This window comes from Phanerochaete carnosa (assembly GCF_000300595.1).
Source record: "Phanerochaete carnosa HHB-10118-sp unplaced genomic scaffold PHACAscaffold_3, whole genome shotgun sequence".
Lineage (NCBI taxonomy): Eukaryota > Fungi > Basidiomycota > Agaricomycetes > Polyporales > Phanerochaetaceae > Phanerochaete > Phanerochaete carnosa.
The window spans coordinates 2527619-2548360 of record NW_006767630.1 but is presented as its reverse complement, the minus strand read 5'-3'; the positions used below and the strand labels follow the sequence as shown (position 1 = coordinate 2548360).

The window sequence follows — 20742 nt, the reverse complement described above, 5'->3', positions numbered from 1 at the left end:
GTCTCGAAGCCTGGTCAAGCCGCCGGCTCACCACCGAAAGGGTTCGCAACGGGACTCGGGCGTATATTCCTCCATGCTTTTCCTGCAACGTGCGGGTTAGTCTGGATCCTGCTCCTGGTGCCTGAGGAGGAGCAGCTTGGGGTGGACGCACCGTGTCAATGCGGGGCCAGCCTTCAGACACGGAGAAACCCTAACCCGAGAAGGCTGCGTATTGGGCGTGGGAATAAGAGCTCCACATTGAGGCGATTGGATTCCGCTCTTTCCCTCCGCCAACAGTTCAGACCCCCGACTTGAGCTTCGGTGGAGGTTTCTCTCTTACGCTCTCTCATATATTCCATCCCTACCTTACCCCTTCTTTCGCTCTGGCTTCTGCACCTCAGCAATGACGACCCCACATGTAATAGCATCTTCATCCCCCCACCCGTCATCACAATCTGGTGCGACTAACAGCATCGTCGGCACTCATTTTCGCGTTGGCAAGAAGATTGGCGAGGGCTCTTTCGGTGTCGTATTCGAGGGTGCGCCTTCCTGCCCAGTCTAGACCTCTCAAGATTTGTAACTATGCCACCCGTAGGCTTGAACCTATTGAATAACCAACCCGTCGCCATCAAATTTGTACGTATCTTTCAGTCCGCAGGGGGTTGTCCTAGTCGACTAAAACTGTTCACTTCATGTACAGGAGCCCCGAAAATCTGAAGCTCCTCAGCTGCGTGACGAGTTCAGGTCGTACCGGACGTTGAACGGAACTCGTACGTCCCAGTTCCTTTTTGTTTATTCTTCCGTGGGCATTGTGCTGCTCACATCCGCTTTGCCTCTCGCGCTTTGCTGCGGCTGCGACGCTCACATTTCCACGCTTTACCACAGCCGGCGTCCCACAAGTGCACCACTTTGGACAAGAAGGGCTCCACAATGTTCTCGTCATCGACCTCCTCGGGCCCAATCTCGAGGACCTGTTCGACATGTGTAGTCGTAAATTCACGATTAAGACAGTCTGTATGGCCGCGAAACAGATGGTGAGTCGTCTCTGGATGTGCTTTGCAACAACCCTTCGCCTCTGTGATGGGGCGGCGTTCCTTGAGTTCCGGGCGTTGTTGCCGCACTTAAGCGATTTCCGTCGTATGCGGCATGCTCCGCCTGGCAGGATTTCATCCCGCTCCCGCCGGGCTCTAATTGCGTACGAGCGACTGACACTTTTCTCGCAGATTACGCGTGTCCAAGCTATTCATGACAAGTCCCTCATTTACCGAGACATAAAACCCGATAATTTCCTAATAGGAGTCCCTGGTACGAAGAATGCCAACACTATTCACATAATCGGTATGTACTCTGTCCAGCTGTGTAGTTTGTCGTTGTCTCGTATTACCCGAGATGTTCACTCTTGCTCCCTTCTTTCGCAACCCCGGGTTACTCTATCCTTGGAAGGGGAATAGGACATGGTTTACGCCAGTGGAGCTCGGTCTATCTACCGCCTCCTGGTCGTGTCCGGTCGGCCGCTGTTAGCTCCATTGGGTCACGCTGGCTGTGCGTTTTCCTCGAGGCGGTGCCCTTTATACTTGGTTTTGACAGGGCCAACCGCTCTCGGCAATTTTTTACGTCATGAGACGTCAAACTCGAACAGTCTTGCTGATTTCGTTGGTTCTACTAGATTTTGGCATGGCCAAGCTCTACCGTGACCCCAAAACAAAACAACACATTCCGTACCGTGAACGCAAATCGTTGTCTGGTACCGCACGGTACATGTCCATCAATACCCACTTGGGGCGTGAGCAGTCTCGGCGAGATGATCTAGAGTCTCTTGGTCACGTCTTCATGTACTTCCTCCGTGGCGGTCTACCATGGCAAGGTCTTCGGGCTGCTACCAACAAGCAGAAGTACGAGAAGATTGGCGAGAAGAAGCAGACGACGCCGATTGATGAACTTTGCGAGGGCTTCCCTGGTGCGTCCTCATTGAAATATCAGTTGAAGCGTTCGTTCTAAGTGTTTGGACACTGCAGAGGAGTTCAGCATCTACATGCACTACGTACGCAAGCTCGGATTCGAGGAGCAGCCGGATTACGACTTCCTGCGCGAGCTGTTCACCAAGGTTCTCAAGAACCTTGGCGAGGTGGAGGACGGGGTGTTTGATTGGATGGCCCTCAACGGAGGCAAGGGACTGGAGGCCGGGCAGGTCAGTTTTTATATGCAATGCTTGATGTTGCCCCAACATGACGCCGGCATAGCTTCACCAGGAGTCCTCACGTACTGCGCAACGCGAGCACCGGACACGCGATCGCGATCATGCTCACCGCCGCTCGCGCCAGCCGCTCGACCAGTCACAACCAGGTTCACCCATGGTACTCGCGCCATCGCCTGCTGCTATCAAGACGAGCAGACGAACACCTCAGCTGGAATCTCGCGGGGCCTCGCGCGAGCACATCAGCGTGCAGCCGGTTGCGCCCACCAGCCGCCGGGCAAGCCAACACCGTGGAGATCGCGAACGCGATAGCACACTGGTCGCGCAGCATCCGTATGCAAACGCGTCAAGCCAGAACCAGTACCGCAACACCGCATATGGCAACACCTCGCAGGTGCAGTATAATGGCATGGGCCAGCTGAGCAACGGGCACGCTAACTCACCTGTCTTACCTACCGCGGCCAACGACTTCGTGTACGGTAATCAGTCACAGCGACAAAGTGCGGCTGACATGAACACCGCGACGCCGAGGACGAACGGCACCAACAAGGCTGTCCCCGCGTTCGGAGAGCAGAGCGCCATCATTCAAGAGCAGGACGAGCACGGTGGGAGGAAGAGGTCGTTCTGGGCAGCGCTCTGCTGTCGAGGATAAACAACAAGGACACAAACGTCTGCCGCCGGTTGGCAGTGATGACATCTGACTAATTGTGCGTTGCATTCATGCTCGTCAACACTGATTCTGACGATACGGATACAGGCTGTTGCTCTCGACTTCATGACGTCTATGAACTCAAGATATTTATCTTTACTAAGGCGCAATGCCTCTAATATTTTTCCGCGGACACCTCCTTGGCCATGTCGCCTCAATCATGACGCTCGTCTCCTTGACCATCTGCTCTCGCTCACGGCTCCGGTCCAGCACACGACTGCAACGCACCACGCATCCCTAGATACCCTCGTCCGTCCCGGATGTCAGGCACCGTCGCTCCTTTTCCGTCACGACGCACACACATCGCCTTCTGCATCTTCATGCTCGCACGCAATGCATTCCTCGCCCTACACACATCTCTCGCCATCTCATCCTCCTGTGGACGCTCTGGATTGAGTGCAAGGAACGCACCCGCATCATTCTCTTCTGCCTGTCTCATCTTCCTGCGCCTTTCTGTATAATGCCGTTACACGTTTTCTCCTTTCCCTCTACATTTCTCTCCTCTACAGCTCTTTCTCTTGTTTTATGCACAATATAGTTAGCACCGTATGTTCAGCGCCGCGTTCTCTTATTCTTATGACTCGCAGTCTCATACGATAGGAAAGAGCTCTCGTTCTCTGGACTGTCGCTTACTGTACCGTTCCCGGTACTGTCTCGGTACATTCACGTACATGGCCTTAGCTATTTAGTTGGATTGAATGCAGTGGTTAGATCCGTTCGATGACATGCATGAGAAGGGTGCATATATATAGCGGTACAACACCGTTCACTCAGCGGTGGTAAAGCGCACGTAACCAGGTCACATTTTGATTAAGCAAAACACTACAGATCTGCTGGTAACAGAACGAGCTTTGCCAGTATTGGAGATCGTCTACGGGCATAAGCGGGTGAGGCCGGATGTTGTACAAGCTCCAAGGAGATGAGGAAAGGGATGGTGGTACAAGGGAGAACAGCAAGAAGTATGGTACAAGAACAGTGAAATGGCATCACCGGGATTATTAACTTTCGTAGAGCGACGTTATACCTGGGTCATGAGAGAATGCAATAAATAACCGCAACCAACCGGAATCCGAACCATCTACTTCCTAGCCTTCCAAGCTTTATCGACGCCCAACGCGGAGAATTTCTCGGCGACTTTGGGATCGTCGGGTTGCGGGTTTCTTGAGGCGAGCTCGCCCTCGCCGGGCTTGGTCGACGCGGCGTCCATCAAGTCGAGGCCGCCCTCGCTGCCCTTGCTGAGCTTACCGGGCGCATCGCGGAAGCGGACGGCGGCGCTCTCCTGGATGCCCGCAGCATCATTCGACCCCGTGGGGTTCTGTGGCGCGGCCCGGGTCGTCATCGGGTGCGCGAGGTCGGGACTCGTCGACGACCGCGGGCTCGTGAGCGGCGCGTCGGTCGCGGGGTAGTTTTGGTAGGGCGCAGAGGTAGGGTACGCGCCGTAGGGCACCTCATATGGCGTTGCGCGGGGGTCTGGCTCCGAGACGACGTAGGTGTGGTGGCCCGCGGGCGATAGGGTGGGTGCGGCGGTGCTCTCGAGCTGCTTCTCGTACAGAGGCGATTGCTCGATGGGTGGTGACTGCGCATTGTGCGCGACGGGTGGTGCGGTGTAGAGCACGGCAAACGGCGAGTGGAACGCGCGCCTCCCGCCGATCGCGGCGAGCGACCCAGAGAGCGAGCGGGAGTGTTTTGGGATGGCACGGACTGCAGACGACATGGTTGATGAGTGTAGTGGGAGGATTCGGAGTCGTGAGAGACCCTGTTTATAAGGGCGGGTTCACGAGTCCTGTTTTCTGGTACGATTTAGGCAAGCCGACGATTTCCCTGGGGTTGGGGTCGACTCTAACGTCACCGATGGGCGCGGGTTTTGGCGAGTGCTCCTCTTGCACATTTCTTCAGCCCGAACCTCCGTCGATTATATACGTCCTCGTTGTGCTTGCACGCTTTCTCCAGCTCACCAGGGTAAGCAGAACGTTGGCAGAACGCAGCCAATCCTCCTCTGACGTTGCACATACCATGTAGCAGTCATGTGAACTGGCCCCAGTTTGGAACTTGCCGGCGGACATCACCTTTTTCGGAAGGCGCAGTATTGATGGTTGCGCTCTCGGCCTCCAAGCGGTCTCACTCTCACGTCGCCCTCCATGGTGTGATCCCACGCTACAATAAATGGAGATATCTCACCATTTGTCCAGCTAAAACCGTTACGACAACCTCCGAGAGAACCTCCGTGGTGCGACCCGCCGGGTCATGAAGCTCTACAGCCATTACTGAGTATTCATGCGCCGCACTGGGTCGGCATATGTCATACAGTCGCACATCGACGTGGCTGAGCTACCTTAACTTCTCAAAATCCTCAACGATGAGATCCGCTCTTGGAACTCCAGCCCGCGAGCCGGGCTCATCCCGGACTCGGACTCGGCCGTGCCAACGTGGACTAGCAGCGCACAAGCCAGAACTTGGCATCTTTACACCGCAACAGGCGCGTTTACACACTTTTAAGCTCTCTTGTCAAACTGGAAAGCTTAAGCGTGAACGTCGGAGCGCTGGCTGGGCTACTCCCGAAGATTTCTGCAGTGGTGTTTATACATCTGCATCGTGAAACCATCTCGACGTCGGGATTCCCTCCTCTACTCCACACAACAGTCGCGAGTTCCTTCTGCATCGAGCCTTGCAGCGCCTTATGCGCTTTGCTAACGTCTCAAGTTTTGCAAGCTCTGGGCGTTCCAGCGGCAGCACTATGAACTCCGGTCCTTCTGTTGCGCTCACGAATCTTCTGGATTCACCAGATGGACCACATAGGTGCTCTGGAATGTGTCTATGAAAAAACAACTGACAAATTTCTAGTTATTTGCATTCTTGGTGTGTCATCGAGTTCTTCTGGTTGAAACGATGCGCCTCTTATGTGGCCTGACTGTTGCTGGGAAGTTTGGCACGAGGCCATCCTGGTATACTTTACCCGCAGAACGAGCCTTCTGGGGGCCGTCATGTACTCCTTGACATCGCCACTGAAAACTTAGAGCGAGAATATGCCGTATATCCGGCTATAACGAAAATATGAACGACGGCACCGTTTTTGAGATCAATAAACTTGTGAAACCTCCGGAGGACGATGAGGCGACATCCAAGCGCTAGCTCGTAGCGGTCGTCGAGCGTGCCAAGCTCGGCCGAGTACTCCGGGATGCTTCGGGCTATAGGTGCACATGGAAAATTTAGACGACTCAGAGTTTGCTCCTCGCAAGGTCTGGACAGCTCGCCGGAAAGGAGTGCCAGAAGTCCTGATTGGGTTGGGACTTCTGACACTCCTTTTCGATCTCACCGCCAGCGTGGCAGTATGGCTCTGCCTTCTGCTGGAGGATAATGAGAATTGATGAATCGAATGTAGCCTGCTATTTACTCAGCTCCTCGCGTTTCTGAGTTGCAGCTTCAGGCCCCCCATCAGGGGCGGCAGTTTTGAACAGGTCGTTACTCTCTGACTCCGAATAGCAAACTTCTCCGAACGGGCCACTTCACGCAGGCTGCCTCAGCAGTGAATTCCGTGCGGCCTCGTTTTTCACAGGTTATACGACAACAATCTCTACAATAGCGTCCTCAGCAAATATGTTATTGATAAGCTCATTTCTCCAAGGCGGAAGCCTTCACACCATTGCAGACACCCGTTTAACAACAAACGTCTCGTTTCGTCTTTCTAGGAGATTTGCCACATCTGAATTCCACAGCGCCCGACACAGAGAGGAAGGAAAAGTGCGACGACAGGTCTGAATGAGAAGGTATAAATGTCAGAGAGAACGATAACTGGCAGCTGGACTGCACTTTGGGGTAGAGCGAGTCCTGGGTCATAATAATAATCACCGGCATGTTCTCGTCGATGAGCGCGAGCGGGCCATGCTTGAGCTCGCCGGCGAGGATGCCCTCCGAGTGCATGTACGAGATCTCCTTGATCTTGAGCGCTCCCTCAAGGCAGGTTGCGTACTGGTAGCCACGGCCCATGATGAGCAGACTCCGCTGGTTTGCGAGCGCGCCGGATGCAAGCTCCTGTAAGCTACGGTCGCCCTCGAGAACACGCTTGATCAGCGAGTGCAGCGCGTGAAGGCCGTCGATGATCTGCTTGCGGCGCTCCGCCATAGAGGCGCGGTCCTCCGAAAGCTGAAGGGCCAAGATGATGAGGGCAATGTATTGGGAGGTGTACACATAAATACACCGTGATCAGGCAGGAGATGTGTGGTTAGGCACAGCAGGACGCACCTTGGTTGACGCGACACCGATTTCGGGACCGGCGTTGATATGGACGCCACAGTGGGTCTCACGCGAAATTGTCGAACCGACAGTGTTGACGACACCAACACAAAGCGCACCTCTCTCTAGGTAGTAGCGCATTGCACAGATGGTGTCGAGAGTCTCACCACTCTGCGATACAAACACGCAAACGTCGTCACGAAAAATGGGGGTCTTGCGGTCCAGGAAGTTGGACGCGAGCTCGATGGTGACAGGAATGTCCGTAAGCTCCTCGAAGATGGAGCGGGTGGCAAGGGCGGAGTGGTTTGAGGTGTCACATGCGCAGAAGATAATGCGGCGACCGCGACGGATGATGCTGAGGTACTGACGGAGACCGCCAAGCGTGATGACGTGCTGGTCGAAGTTGATACGTCCGCGCATGGTATTCACAACGGATTCAGGCTGTTCATAAATCTCTTTCTGCATAAAGTGGTCGAACTTTCCCTTCATGGTTTGGGCGAGCTCGAGTTCGAGAGTCTCGATCGCGCGGATCGAGGAGACCGGGGGATCATCGGTGCGGCGGAGGCGATGGATATGCAGCTCGCCTTCAGCAATGTGCGCAATATCGTCGTCCTCGAGGTAGATTACACGTTTCGTATGCTCAATAATAGCAGCGGCATCGGATGCGACGAAGAACTCAATGGGCTGCGGCATACCATCTTCTGACATAAACGCGCGAGATTGTGTACGCATGAGATTGTTCTGCGAGGGCGGCACAAGGAGACCACTGGGAGAGGTGGCAGCGGCGACTGGTGTGTGTAATGAGTTATGGCGTGCTAGGCTTTTCGCGAATCAGGAGCTTACACGCATCAATGCTCTTCTCGGCCTCCAGATCCGGGAACTCGATATCGACGAAATCAACCTTAAGCTTCCTTTCAGTTTTGACACCGATGAGGAGAGGTGAACCGCGGCGAGCAGCGACAACCTCGTTGGGGTGGTGCGCTGACTTGAAGACGAACCCGAACGAACCTTCGAGCTCCTTCAATACGGTCTTGACCAGCTCGGTGAAGCCCAGTCGTTCGTCTGGTTGCGAGTCATAGATGTACTTGCAAAGGATTGCGACAGCCTCAGTGTCGGTATCCGTCTCGAAGTGGTAGCCGCGCTTCTGGAGGAGGAGGCGGAGGGCAACGGTGTTCGTGACAATGCCGTTGTGAACAACAGTAAACTCTGCGGTTGGGTCGGACTTGACAGGGTGGCAGTTAGCTGTGGATGGTGGGCCGTGCGTCGCCCACCGGGTATGGCCAATGGACACTTGTGATAGAAAAGCCTTGTCCATGTCAATATTCGACACTGCAATCTTTTCGCGGAGACCAGTGACCTTTCCGACCTCCGTGAAGAATATCATCTCGCGCTACCTATCCCCGTCGATACCGATACCAGCAGAATCGTATCCTCGGTATTCTTGTCGTGCGAGGCCATTGACGAGAATGTCGCAAACAGCCTTGCGGTCCTATCGTAATAACACGAAGCATGATCAGATACAAGGTCCAGAGTGTAGGAGGTGAAGCTATAAGGCTTTAACTTCTCTTGGAGATAACTACAGTAGGCAAAAACCCCGCACATATTATGACTATGAGGCTTGATGTTCTGATCAGCGGAACTCAACGGTGAGCACAATGAGCACGACGTACCTCTGAATGATGGAGTCAGGTAGAGTCATATCGTCTGCAGTGGGCGCGAATTTATAGCTCGCTAACGAGTACACCGATGCTTCCTGCCCGAGGCCATTGACATCCACGGTTCACTCCTCTCCGATCCCCGAACCAGGCTGGATCTGGCAGATGCGAGATTCTTGCCCCTACCGTATTGTTCTGATGCCATGAGATTTGAGATATGCTCGCTATCTCTCGTTTGGATGCTAGTCTTTTGCCAGGCTCGGATTTGCCCTTCAACCGCGACTTCTTGGGTAAGTTGGGGGTCTGGTCGGCGGTACGGGCAAGGCAAAAGTTACCTTTTGTTTCGCTTTCGTCATAGAAGATAAAAATGCCAATGCTAAGGTGGCTACCAGAAGAAAGTCACATACTGAACAGGGCTTAAGACAGCCGTCGCAAAAATGACGGACCTGGTCCTCGCGGGTACCTCGGCTCACTCCACAGTGCCGATACAAGCTAGAGGCTAGCCTCCTTGCATGTAGCTGTTATTCAACTAGAGCTGCTGTCAGCCATGGCATTATGATAGAGCGTGTAGTGAGCCCTCGGGCCTTAAGGCCTTAAGGCCTCAAGGCCTCAACATTAAACGTTTTAATGTTCAACGCGGAAGTTCGGAAAGGAGTGCCGGAGGTCTCATGACGCTGAATATGAGCGCTCCTTTTCGATCAGTTCCATCGGTTGGTTCGGTGCGCTTGGTCGCCAATTGCGATTGCGGCCTTTCACTGATACTTTTGACAGCTTATAGCAGCAGAGATCTAGCCCCACTTAGTCATGGATAGGCAGACCAGTGTAGGATACAGTCGCCTTGGTAGGATGACACGTAGGGTACGCTTCGTCTCAGTGGTTGACTTGGTTAGGATTGTCAGATGGCTTGACTGCGCACTCTTCGTACGTCCCCAGCATATGCACATCACTCTCCAATTTGCCTCACTCCTGTTAACAACACCTAATTACAACATGGTGTCTGTGTGCGAATGGTGTACAGCTCATCAAGTCCGTGAACAGAAGTGTCCGAATACATCATCTCGTTATGTTCATGAATATACAAAAAGCTGCCACCTTTGAACCTTCTGCGAAGTGCGCCGTAAGTGAGATCACCCTCGAACGTAATCGTTCCTGGCGCACTTACTCTTGACATTTAGAGGCCGCACGCGCTGGCATCGAGCTGCTGGGCTTGGGCGTTAATGCGTCCCAGGAAGACACCGTTGCCGTTCGTGAGAGTGTTGAGCGCAGCGAGCGCGATGTTGAAGCCTGCTGCGGCGTGGTCGATGGCGAGCACATTGATGGAAGTGTTGTTGTAGGTGAGCTGCCAACAGGTACCGCAGTTGGGGTCGTTGAAACCCGCGACGGCGGCCGCACCACCGATGTTCGGGAAGTTCGTGAGGTTGCCGAAATCGGGTCCAAGACCTGAAGAAAGATCAGAACTCATCCGAGCAAGACAGAGTGCTGCACTGACCCTTGGTGAGCAGCCCGTTGGCGCCGTCGGAGCACGAGACGGTAAGCAGAGAGCCACTGGGATTATCGTACGTCTGGTCGTAGGAGACGGTGACAGTGGTGGTGGTGGAGGGCGCCGCAAGGGCAGCAGAAGCAACGAAGACGAGGGTGGTGACAGAGGCGAAGAACTTCATTGTGATGATATTAGAGTGAGTGTTAATGGTCGTAGAGGATGAAGTAGAGAATACGAGGGACCTCGAGCGAATGCTGAGGATGCTATTCCCTCTCGTTCGAACTAGGCATTTTATACGGAGAGCCAGTGTGGGTACTTGGGCTAGACATCCGCTGGATCACGGGCCTGTGGCGCTGTACCATGCGCAAAGTCCTAGCTGATGCGGCAAAGAAGCTTCATGAGCTACTTCGTCAGCCGTAGTCTCAGCACGGGCAGCGATGTCCTGACGAAGCACCGCGTGAACCGCCTCCAGTGGGGTAAGCGACTAGCGGCCATAAGAGCCCAGAGAAGCGTGTTTGTATCATACAGCATCAATTGAGTGATCACATTGACCATCTACATTGTGTAACTCTGAAATTCCACCTCAGTTTGGCTCGTCGTGTGTTCACGACAGCTGGGGCCACCGTCCGAACATGTCCAGAAGTTACCCAGAGCATTGCCCGCTCTAGCAGCTCTGCGCGTCTAAGGCCTTGGCCTTCGGAAAGGTGAAAGCTATCTCAAATACGGCTGGGACTCGCCGTAGAGCACATCGCCTATGGAGGATATCGAATCCGATGATATCCCCGAGCCAGCTGGATCTGGCAGGTACAAAATTCTTACACCTACTACATCGTCCTGACTCTATCGGCTTTGCTGTCTCTCGTTGAGGTGTCAGTCTTTTGCCGGCTTAGATTTGCCCTTCGACTGCGACTTCTTAGGAGGGTCTCGTCTCGATTGAAAATGTTATGGGCAAGGCAAAGGTTACCTTGCCTTTTTCGTTCGTTGTGGAGGATGGAAATATCGGTGTTAAGGCATACGTCTACCAGATGAAGGCCACATGGCTATCGCAAGCTTGACCATCGCGCACCTGGTCGCGGGTAATTCGGCTCACTCCACAGTGCTGTTACAAGCTAGAGGCCAGCTACCGTGCATGCAGCCGTTATCCGGCTAGAGCCGCTGTTAGCCATCCTCAGTGGCGTTTCGAATGGAGTGTCAGAGGTCGCATGATGCTGAATGTAAGCGCTCCCGTCCTCGCTGCGACTTCTGGTACTCCTTTTCGACAACGGTCCATCGATCGCGCGACTGCGGCCTCTCACTCTGATATTCTTGCAGCGCCTTTGCAGCTTATAGCAGTGGAGGTCTAGTTCCACCTAGCGGGGAGGTAGACCAGCTTAGGTACGGCCTCGCCAGTAGGATGACACGGAGGGTACGCGTTGTCTCAGTGGTCGACGTGATTAGGATTGTCAGGTGGCTTGGAGTTGGCGCTATCTGCTTTGCATGGTGTATGACGCCCTTGACTGTGCACTCTTCGTACGCCTTCAATATAACATATACACATCACTCTCCAATTCTTCTCACTCCTGTTAACAGTGCCTAGTTACAACATGCAGAGTCCGTGCGCAAATGGTGTACAGCCCATCAAGCCCGTGAAATGTGTCTGAACACATCATCTCGTTAGGTTCGTGAATATACAAAAGCTGCCACTTTGTGCTCTCTGCAAAGTGCGCTGTAAGTGGGGTCGCCCTCGAACAGCCATTCCTGGCGCACTCACTCTGGACGTTTAGTTGACGCCGCACAGGCTGGCATCGACCTGCTGGGCCTGGGCATTGACACGCCCCACGGAGACAGCCTCGCCGCTCGTGAGAGTGTTCATCGCGCTGAGCGCGATGTTGAAGCCCGCGCCGGCGTGGTCGATGGCGAGCACGTTGACGGACGTGTTGTTGTAGGTGAGCTGCCAGCAGGTGCCGCAGTTGGGGTCGTCGTAACCCGCAACGGCGGCCGCACCACCGATGTTCGGGAAGCCCGGGAGGTTACCGAAGTCGCCATAACCTAGAGAAAGGGCGGTGGAGGTCAAAACTCATGCGGGCGAGACGGAGTGCTAGTCACTGACCCGCAAGCACACCGGAGCACGAGACGGTGTTCACAGAGCCACTGGGATTATCGTACGTCTGGTCGTAGGAGACAGTGACAGTGGTGGTGGTGGAGGGCGCCGCAAGGGCAGCAGAAGCGGCGAAGACGAGGGTGGTGATAGCAGCAAAGAACTTCATTGTGGTGATATCAGAATGAGGGCTGTTGGCTGTAGAGGACGAAGTAGAGGATACGAGGGACCTCGAGCGAATGCTGAGGATGCTATTCCCTCTCGCTCGAACTAGGTATTATATACGGAAAGTCAGTGCGGACACTTGGGTTAGACATCCGCTGGATCACGAGCCCGTGGCGCTGGACCATGCGCACAATACTAGCTGATGCGGCAAAGGAGTTTCATGAGCTACTTCGTCAGCCGTAGTCTGAGCACGGGTAGCGATGCCCTCACAGAGTGCCGCGTGAGCCGCCTCCAGTGGGGCAAGCGAGTAGCGGCCATAGGAGCCCAGAGGAGCGTCACGGTGTCCGTATCATACAGCATCAATTTAGTGATCACATTGACCCTCTACATTGTATGACTGACATTCCATCTCAGTTTAGCTCGTCGTGCATTCATGAGAGCTGGGGCCACCGCCCGAGCATGTCCAGAAGTTACCCAGAGCATTGCTCGCTCTAGCTCTGCGCGTCTAAGGCCTTGGCCTTCGGCCCCGGAAGGGTGAAGGCCATCTCATACGGCTGGGGCTCGCCGCAGCGCACATCGCCTATAGAGGATATTGAATCCTCGTCGCGGCTGCTCCGATGTCATGCTTACGCTCAGCGGCGTACGCGCCATTGTGTATCGGAGCTTCGACCCGCGGATAGCGGGTAGCATTGGAGGGCGTAGCATCCTAGTTCGAAGGCGCCGCCGAGAAAAATCGGACGTATATTCGTTAACGCTACGAATGAGGTATACTGCATGTGCAGAGAGCAAATAATGAGCGGTTAGGCAAGAATAGGCTCGGCGAGGCGCAAGCAAAGCGGATGCAGGGCAAAATACGCCGTGATGAAAGCGAAGAGAGTTGAAATTTACATTGCATATGAATGCTATGAGCCTTGGTCTGAATGGCTCGCGATTCTTGTATGTATGCCCATGCTACAATGGAAATAAGAGAAGAGATAAGTGCGAAAGAGTGTGTAGATGGCAGTGAAGATGAGGTGAAGAGATTGACAAGACCTTATGCGTAGATCTATTATGAAGGAACAGGCGAGGGATGGAATTGTTTAGAAGACACACGGCATGCGATAGGTGGGCCAGATCCTAGAGGAATTTCCGAGACGTGCAACCCGCGAGAGGACTCCAGAAACGACCCATCACATGATGACACACTTCCCGGACTTTTTCTTCTGGTGCTTGCCCTTGGTCGTAGGCGCAGGAGCAGCGTTCTTGTTATTCGAGAACTCACCGGCCGCGGTCTCCAGTGACGCCTGGTTCTCGCCTGGTGACTTAGTCTCTCCTGAGACCCAGCCGCCAGGAATCGCCCGGGAGGAGATAGAGGTGACTGACTCGTGACGGGGTCGCGTAGTCGGAGAGTCGATGTCAGCGGTGGAGTCATCCCTCTGATGCTCGTCCGAGGGAGCAAGGCGCGCGAGGCTATGCAATCCATTTCGGTCGATTTTCTCGATGAAATTCTGATATGAAACCCACTTTGTGGTCAACTTGGGTCCATGCTCAGCAGTCTCGACTGTCGGGAACGCCTCAGACTTCGTCTCATCTGTCGTGGCCTTGGGTTCCTCCTTCAGAGGGGAGGCAGGGCCTTGTGTAGTGACAGAATAAGAAGGAGTCCACGGACGCTCTGGCTGCTCTGGCTTAGCCTCCAGGTTCTGGGGAGAGGGTAAGCACTGGATGGACGCCAAAGAATGGAGTCAATTACATACCTCAGCGGCAAGTTCGGGCTGTTGAACGGCTTCCGGCTCGACAGAGGTTTCCGGTGTTGAGGGTGCTGGGACGTCGGCCTCTAGGTCCTTTGGCTGAACAGCAGGCGAGTTAAGCGGGCTCGAACCTTGGTGGTTGAAAGAGTAGGAAGGCGTCCAGGGAGAGGGGGGACGCTCTGCAACTGGACTTGCCTTAGGTACCTCGGTCTAGAAGTGCGCGTGAGTAACATTCGTACACAGGTCGAGACAGTCCACACCTCTATCGCGGCAGCGGAAGCAGGAGTCTGTTCGGCTGCCTTGGCTTCCTCGATTGCGATGACCGGGGCTGCTGCAGTCTCCGCTGTCTCTGGCGACTGCGCCGCGGGAGTCGCAATATCATTTTCGGAGGCCACAAGCTCCTTCGATTCCACGTGTGGACTGGTCCCCTGGCGAATGACAGAGTACGATGGGGTCCAGGGCCGCTCGGGATCCTCCCCAGCCTTCACTAGCCCCTCTTCAGCCTCCGATGGCTGCTGGGGTTCCTCTGGCGCTACAGCTACAGCAGCCGGCGGCTCGGCGACCTCTGCAGTAGTCTGAGATTCCTTCTCCGGAACCAGAGAGCTGCGAGAGCCCTGACGAGAGACAGAGTAAGAACGAACCCAAGTGCGCTCAGCAGGAAGTTCTGTAGCATCGGCATCGGCAGGCGCCGCCTCAGGCTCTTCAGTAATGATAACAGGCTCCGCAGGCTGTTCAGTGGGAAATGATTCCAGCTCTGTGGGGGCCTGCACAGGGCTTGGCGCCGTGCCTTGGCGGGAAACTGAGTAAGAAGGGGTCCAGGGCCGTGATGGTGGTCTCTCTTCAGGCACTACCTTCTATTGCAGGATAATGAGAAAAGACGGATCAAGTAGAGCACATCTTGCACTCACCTCCTCGACCACCTGTGGCTCAGTCTCAGGCTCCTCATCAGGAGTGACAATCTTGGGTGGCTCGACAGTCTCCTCAGGAGCAGCCTCAGTAGTTTGAACGGACATCTCAGGCTCAGCAGCGGCGTTTGATGCAGCTTCTTTCTCCGCGGGAACGAACTCCTCAACAGGAGGTACGACAGCATTCTCCGCAGGAGTCTCCTTGACAGACAGATCCTCGATGGGCTCGACCTCTTCGGCAAGCTCGACGGGCTTGTGCATAGGGCTCGTGCCCTGAGAGCTGATAGAATAAGATGGAACCCACGTGCGCTCAGTAGCAGGTTCAACGGCATCCTTAGGCGCAGCGTGCACTTCCTCGACAGAGACCTGTATACAAAACTCAGCATGATGGTTCATATACAAGACAGAGTGAACAGACCTCGGGAATGGGAGCTTCAGCAAGTGAAGCAACCTCCCCCTGGGCTACCATAGCAGACTTATCGAGTGCGGTGGGCTCAACGGAAGGTATACCAGGGCCCTGAGTTGTGACGCTGTACGAGGGGGTCCAAGGAGATTTCGGACGCTCGAGCTCTTTCTCACCCTCCGTGGCAGAAGCCTCGGCAGTCTCGTCTGAAATCGTGACAGCAATTACCGGGGGAGCAGACATATCTCCCATCGCCGCGGCGGGCGTCTCTTGCTCCTCAGCGGCAGCGCCTGGAATAATCGCTTCTACAGGTGCGGTGGATTCGGTTACCTCGTCAGGGACAGGTTCCTCTGCTTGAACGGCTGGCTCGGACGGTTCCTCGCGGACAACGGGGATCTGTAAGAAAGTTGGTTTAATTAAATGCACGTGGAAAACATGAGGTACATGTACACATACCGCTTCCGCCTCGACCTTGCTCTCTTCGACAACTGCTCCCTCAGCGACCTCCTCAGCGGCGAACATAGTAGGCTCGGGAGCGACTTCAGCGACTTCCTCAGCGTTGACAGGCTCATCGACAGCCTTTTCAACAAGTTCAGCGCGCTCAGCAACATCCTGGGCCTCAGCGACGTCCGCAATGCAAGTCTCAGAGGTAGACGATAGCATGATCAAGTTGTTAAGACTGTGTGGACATGCTTCGGTCTTTGCAGGAGACTCCTCGGTTGTGGCACCTTCTTCGGCCTTCTGCGACTCGGCAATCTCAAAGGCAGCTTCAGGAGCAGCAGATTCCTCGACCATAGCCTCCTCCTTGACGACCGATTCCTTCGCTGCAGCTTCAGGCTCCTCCACTGAGACTTCAAGCTCCTCCACTGCGACTTCAGGTGCGACTTCAGGCTCTTGCGCTACGACTGCCACTACTTCAGTTTCTTCCGGTGCGACCGCTGTGATTTCAGGTTCCTCCGCTACGGCTTCAGGTGCAGCTTCAGGCTCCTCCGCTGCGACCGCCGTGATTTCAGATTCCTCCGCTGCGACTTCTTCAGGTGCGACTTCAGACTCCTTCGCAACGACTGCTACGACTTCAGATTCCTCCGGTACGACTTCAGGCTCCTCCGTTGCGACTCGAGGAACCTGCTTCCGCCGAGGCGTTCATCGAAACCGCGCCGATCGAGCCTGCAACTGCTGCTGTTGAGGAATCCGTTGAGGAGCAAGTCGCTCACGGAGAGACCCCTGTTGCAGAGGCAGCGGAGGCTGTCGAAGAGCCAGCTATGGAGGAGCTCGCTGTGGCCGAAGAGAAGATCGAGAAGGCCGAGGAGCCAGCGGAGCCGGAGCAGTCCCTCGAGACTGCTCCGGAGCCTGAGGAACAGACTGTCGAGGGCGTCGCCTCCACTGAGGCTCATGCTACCGTCGAGGAAGTACCTATAGCTGAGCAGGCTACGGAAGAGGTCACCGAAGAGGCCGCTACAGAGGAAACCGTCGTCTCAGCCACCGGAGAGCGCGCAGAGGAGCCCGAGGCCGTTACTGAGAAGGTCGAAGAGGGTCATGCTATCCAGACTCAAGAGGCGATTATCGAGGTTCAGGATACTGTCGGGGAGAAGCCCGCGCCAGTCGAAGAGCAGCCCGCGCCCGTCGAAGAGCCCGTCGCCGAGCCAGAGGCTGCTGGGGAAGTTCCTATCGAAGTTGCCCCGGTGGACGTGAAGGCTGAGGAGGCGCCCACAACTGAGCCTGAGGCTGTCATTAGCTCTACCGAAGCCGCGGCTGAAGTTCCTGTCGAGGATGCGGAGACAGAGGCCAAGGCTGAGGAGCCTGAAGTTGCAGCGGTGGAACCTGAAGTTGCAGCGGAGGAGCTTGAAATCACAGCAGTCGCAGCGGAGGGACCTGAAGTCGTAGGAGTCGTAGCGGAGGAACCTGAATTCTCAACGGAGGAACCTGAAGTCTCAGCGGAGGAATCTGAAGTCGTAGCAGTCGCTGTAGAGGAGCCTGAAGTCGCACCTGAAGTCGCAGCGGAGGAGCCTGAAGTCGTACCGGAGGAATCTGAAGTCTCAGCGGAGGAACCTGAAGTCGTAGCAGTCGCAGTAGAGGAGCCTGAAGTCGCACCTGAAGCTCTTCCTCGGCCGTGGACTCAGCCATAGCATTCTTCTCCTCGACAGCAGGCTCCTCCTTACTCGTCTCCTCGACAACAAGCACCTCCTTGCTCGTCTCATCGACAACAGCCTCAGCTTCGACAGGAACATCCACCTCTGCGATTTCAACGGGAACAGGCACGTTCTCCGCCTCGTTCGTCCCCTCGACCTCCTCGGCTACAGGCTCCTCCGTTGTGTGATCTTCAGCTGCCTCATCCTCGGCAGCCAGCTCGACTGTGGGCTGTTCGACAGGAGCTTCAGCCTCCTTTGCTTCCTCAGCGACTGGCGTCTCTGTTGCGCCTTCTTTGGAATCCTCAGCGGGAGTATCGGGGACCGCAGCGGCAATCTCACCAACCGCAGCACTGGTTTCCTCCGTCACCTCGTCGGGAGGCTGGTGTACCGGAGTATCCTCCGCAGGGATAATGTCGTGCATCTCGGTAGTATCAGAGCTTAGAGTGGCGACGTCCTAATCAAAAGTCAGATAAGAAATAGGCTGCAAGTCGTGTGACGCACAACTTTCTCAACGCCACCATAAGCTTCCTCCTCCTGTCTCGCTTCGGGCGACTCTTTGGCCGCGTCGGCCTCTAGTACAGGAGCGTCTTCCTTCACTGGCTGCTCTTGAGCGATATCTTTGGTAGCGACAGGTGCATCAGAGGCGTCAGCGATATGGTTGGTCGCCTCCGCGGCGGTGTGCTGGGTTTCAATCGATTCCTGGTGAGAGATGAGCGACATTGCCAGCAAAGAGTGTGCATAGACGCACAGTTACTCCGTTCACAGGCTTGCCAGCGCTCTCGACGTGCGCTCCATTCTCCCGCGGGAGTTCCTGGCTGGCCGAGAGCACGGGGGTCGCTGGATGGCTGCCAGAGGCATGTCTGCGCGTCGGGCTTGGGGGTATTTGGTCGTAGTGGAAGATCTCGTGCAGCTTGGGACTGTTTGGCACGCTTCCTGTGCCAGCACTGGAGCGAGAGAGCGAGCGCTGGTGTACACTTTTGTCAATGCGGATGGGCGGGAATCGGCCACCTTGAATACCAGACATATTACTGGTCTATATTGTACCGGGTGGTGCGATGGTGAGAGTGGTTCAGACTCCTCAGAGATAGAAAGTGTTTTGGTATGTTTTTGGTTGAAGCGGAGCTTGTCGCGAATTGTTGTCAGGCGTCGAGCCTGATGATGGTCCCTCGAGCAAAATGTGCAAGCGAGTTCGCGTCGTCTGCCGACGTGACGACGGACTCAATCGCGTGCGCGTGAACGAAGCCGGTCGACAACCATCGTCGTTTGTCTTTTATCTCTTTCTGTCCCTGAGCCTCCATTGTTCGTTCAAACGTACTATACTTTCACGTCCATACCGGATGTCACATGTTACACGTCATGCCGATTTTCCGCTGACGGTGGCACTAATTCGTTAATTATGGTAACTTGCGGGAACTGCCAATAATTTTTTTCTCGATTTATGGTAATTTTGGAGAGTTATCGAAAAAACCTGATTTCGTCCGGTACGATCGTGAAAGTACACTGAAACACCCTCCTTTCGTTCCACCAGAGGAAACTCTACTAGATTCTCAGCATCCCTGCAGCCCTACAGCCTCGTGGATAAATGGCTGCCCTGATCTGCAAGCGCAGCGCCGAGATGCAGCATCGCGTAGTGAGCGCACTAGTGAGCGTTTGAGTTGGTTGAATCGCCGCCACTCGCCAATTGCCACGTCCTCTCGTCTCTAGTGCCTCTAAGCAAGCTTTGAGACATAAATGGCCGCAAAATCTCTCATCCAACGCCCTTTAGACCTCCTCTACGTCTGCTTCTTCATAGTGAGTCCCGTTTTTGTCGGATATGTCCTTAACGTTAATATCGATGCGATGCAGTGTCACATCCCAGCAACCGTCCTGTTAGGCATTCAAGCTCTGTACACCGCCCCGTGGCTCCCTGACCTCATTACAAGTCTGCCCAACATCTATGTTGAGACGTATCAAGACCCCCTCGTAGGCGGCGCGATGGGTCTTCTTGGCAGCTCATCGAACTACATCTGGTTCTATCCGTTCCAGCTCCTAGAAATGTGGGTTTCCTGCCATGCGTTTGCTCCCTTTCTCCTTTTCCACTTATCACTGCTTTGCTATCAGCTTCTTCCAGCTGCCTATTTTCATCCTAGGCATATGGGGCCTGCTGAAGGGTGAGTGCATTATTATGACGACAGACGATATGACGTTCATCATTCAATTTTTCACAGACTCTAAGAAAGTTTACATTCCTCTTCTTGCCTATGGTGCATCCACTGCTACAGCAGTATTGCCTTGTGTTGTTGTCCTCTTCAGTACTCCTGTGACAACGGCAGAAACGCTCGCAGAGAAAGTCGTTTCGGTCACGGCGGAACAGAAGCTCATACTGCTGGCTAGCTATATTCCTTTCGTTTTGATTCCTTTCGCCATGACCATCGACATGGCCTTGCGAGTGCACAAGTTCGTCAAACTCGGCTTGCAGGCGCAGCACGCAGCGAAATCTCGATAAGGTCACGGTCTGATGCTGGATGTCGTTGTTGGAACGCAGTGCTCAGTCCGATTGTTTATGACGTACTTACCTTGTACATCTTTCCAGTTGGTTTAAATTTTTACGTTCGATGTGCCACGTATATCTCTGTAAGCAGATAGCGGATGCGTAGTACACACTTAAGAAGCGTACCCTGTGGTCGTTTGGTTTCAGCCTGTCAGGCTACGCTTTAGTCTGTAATCAGTTCATTTTTGGGCAATAGAATTGAGACCTTCCAGTTCTTTTAAAACAGCTCCTTCAAGTGGCTGTGATGCATTCCAACCGCAAGGGTAGGTCCGTAGCTGCGCCGTGGTTCCGCAAGCTCAAGATCCGATCGACGTGGGTGAGTTAGGATACATTGATGTGGGTTCTGCCAGCTGTCCATGGCTGGAAAATCTGGCAACCTCTGAATGCCAGGGCGTGATTGCATCCTTTCACTAGTATCTGCATGCCGTTTTTAGCTAAGAGCAAGCGGAAGTTCGTTGACTGTGAAAACTCCCTTTATAAACAGCCTTTGAAAACTGCTTACATAATGCACGCGATCGCTGCGAGCTCGGCGGGAACGTACATGTCCCTGGAACCTGTA

At 54.6% G+C, this 20742-nt stretch overlaps 7 protein-coding genes across 7 annotated transcripts; 2 read left to right on the top strand and 5 right to left on the bottom strand.

Moving 5' to 3' along the window:
* Positions 1-351: 351 nt before the first annotated feature.
* PHACADRAFT_252393 (uncharacterized protein) lies at positions 352-3443 on the top strand. Its single transcript, XM_007393487.1, has 9 exons — positions 352-518; positions 575-615; positions 680-749; positions 865-1013; positions 1203-1317; positions 1646-1936; positions 1995-2167; positions 2220-2880; positions 2931-3443. The coding sequence occupies exons 1-8, from the start codon at positions 383-385 to the stop codon at positions 2823-2825; spliced, it is 1581 nt and encodes a 526-aa protein (XP_007393549.1). The 5' UTR covers positions 352-382; the 3' UTR covers positions 2826-2880; positions 2931-3443.
* A 158-nt stretch (positions 3444-3601) lies between these two features.
* PHACADRAFT_252390 (uncharacterized protein) lies at positions 3602-5156 on the bottom strand. Its single transcript, XM_007393486.1, has one exon. It carries the CDS (start codon positions 4594-4596, stop codon positions 3961-3963), a length of 636 nt encoding a protein of 211 aa, XP_007393548.1. The 5' UTR covers positions 4597-5156; the 3' UTR covers positions 3602-3960.
* A 1315-nt stretch (positions 5157-6471) lies between these two features.
* Positions 6472-8737, bottom strand: PHACADRAFT_182589 (uncharacterized protein). Its single transcript, XM_007393485.1, has 3 exons — positions 7956-8737; positions 7122-7900; positions 6472-7022 (listed from the first exon to the last, which is right to left on the bottom strand). Exons 1-3 carry the CDS (start codon positions 8494-8496, stop codon positions 6537-6539), a joined length of 1806 nt encoding a protein of 601 aa, XP_007393547.1. The 5' UTR covers positions 8497-8737; the 3' UTR covers positions 6472-6536.
* A 918-nt stretch (positions 8738-9655) lies between these two features.
* On the bottom strand, positions 9656-10485 carry PHACADRAFT_252387 (uncharacterized protein). The gene is made up of 3 exons (XM_007393484.1): positions 10257-10485; positions 9930-10207; positions 9656-9870 (listed from the first exon to the last, which is right to left on the bottom strand). Exons 1-2 carry the CDS (start codon positions 10426-10428, stop codon positions 9939-9941), a joined length of 441 nt encoding a protein of 146 aa, XP_007393546.1. The 5' UTR covers positions 10429-10485; the 3' UTR covers positions 9656-9870; positions 9930-9938.
* Positions 10486-11772: 1287 nt separating this feature from the next.
* On the bottom strand, positions 11773-12695 carry PHACADRAFT_252383 (uncharacterized protein). Its single transcript, XM_007393483.1, has 3 exons — positions 12337-12695; positions 11998-12275; positions 11773-11940 (listed from the first exon to the last, which is right to left on the bottom strand). Exons 1-2 carry the CDS (start codon positions 12491-12493, stop codon positions 12007-12009), a joined length of 426 nt encoding a protein of 141 aa, XP_007393545.1. The 5' UTR covers positions 12494-12695; the 3' UTR covers positions 11773-11940; positions 11998-12006.
* Positions 12696-13223: 528 nt separating this feature from the next.
* On the bottom strand, positions 13224-18366 carry PHACADRAFT_252378 (uncharacterized protein). The gene is made up of 11 exons (XM_007393482.1): positions 18155-18366; positions 17993-18107; positions 17427-17944; positions 16844-16880; positions 15981-16641; positions 15540-15920; positions 15125-15487; positions 14477-15070; positions 14223-14426; positions 13993-14168; positions 13224-13938 (listed from the first exon to the last, which is right to left on the bottom strand). Exons 5-11 carry the CDS (start codon positions 16317-16319, stop codon positions 13659-13661), a joined length of 2337 nt encoding a protein of 778 aa, XP_007393544.1. The 5' UTR covers positions 16320-16641; positions 16844-16880; positions 17427-17944; positions 17993-18107; positions 18155-18366; the 3' UTR covers positions 13224-13658.
* A 766-nt stretch (positions 18367-19132) lies between these two features.
* PHACADRAFT_116964 (uncharacterized protein) lies at positions 19133-20402 on the top strand. Its single transcript, XM_007393481.1, has 4 exons — positions 19133-19444; positions 19499-19689; positions 19754-19803; positions 19861-20402. The coding sequence occupies exons 1-4, from the start codon at positions 19385-19387 to the stop codon at positions 20136-20138; spliced, it is 579 nt and encodes a 192-aa protein (XP_007393543.1). The 5' UTR covers positions 19133-19384; the 3' UTR covers positions 20139-20402.
* The last annotated feature ends 340 nt before the right edge of the window (positions 20403-20742 follow it).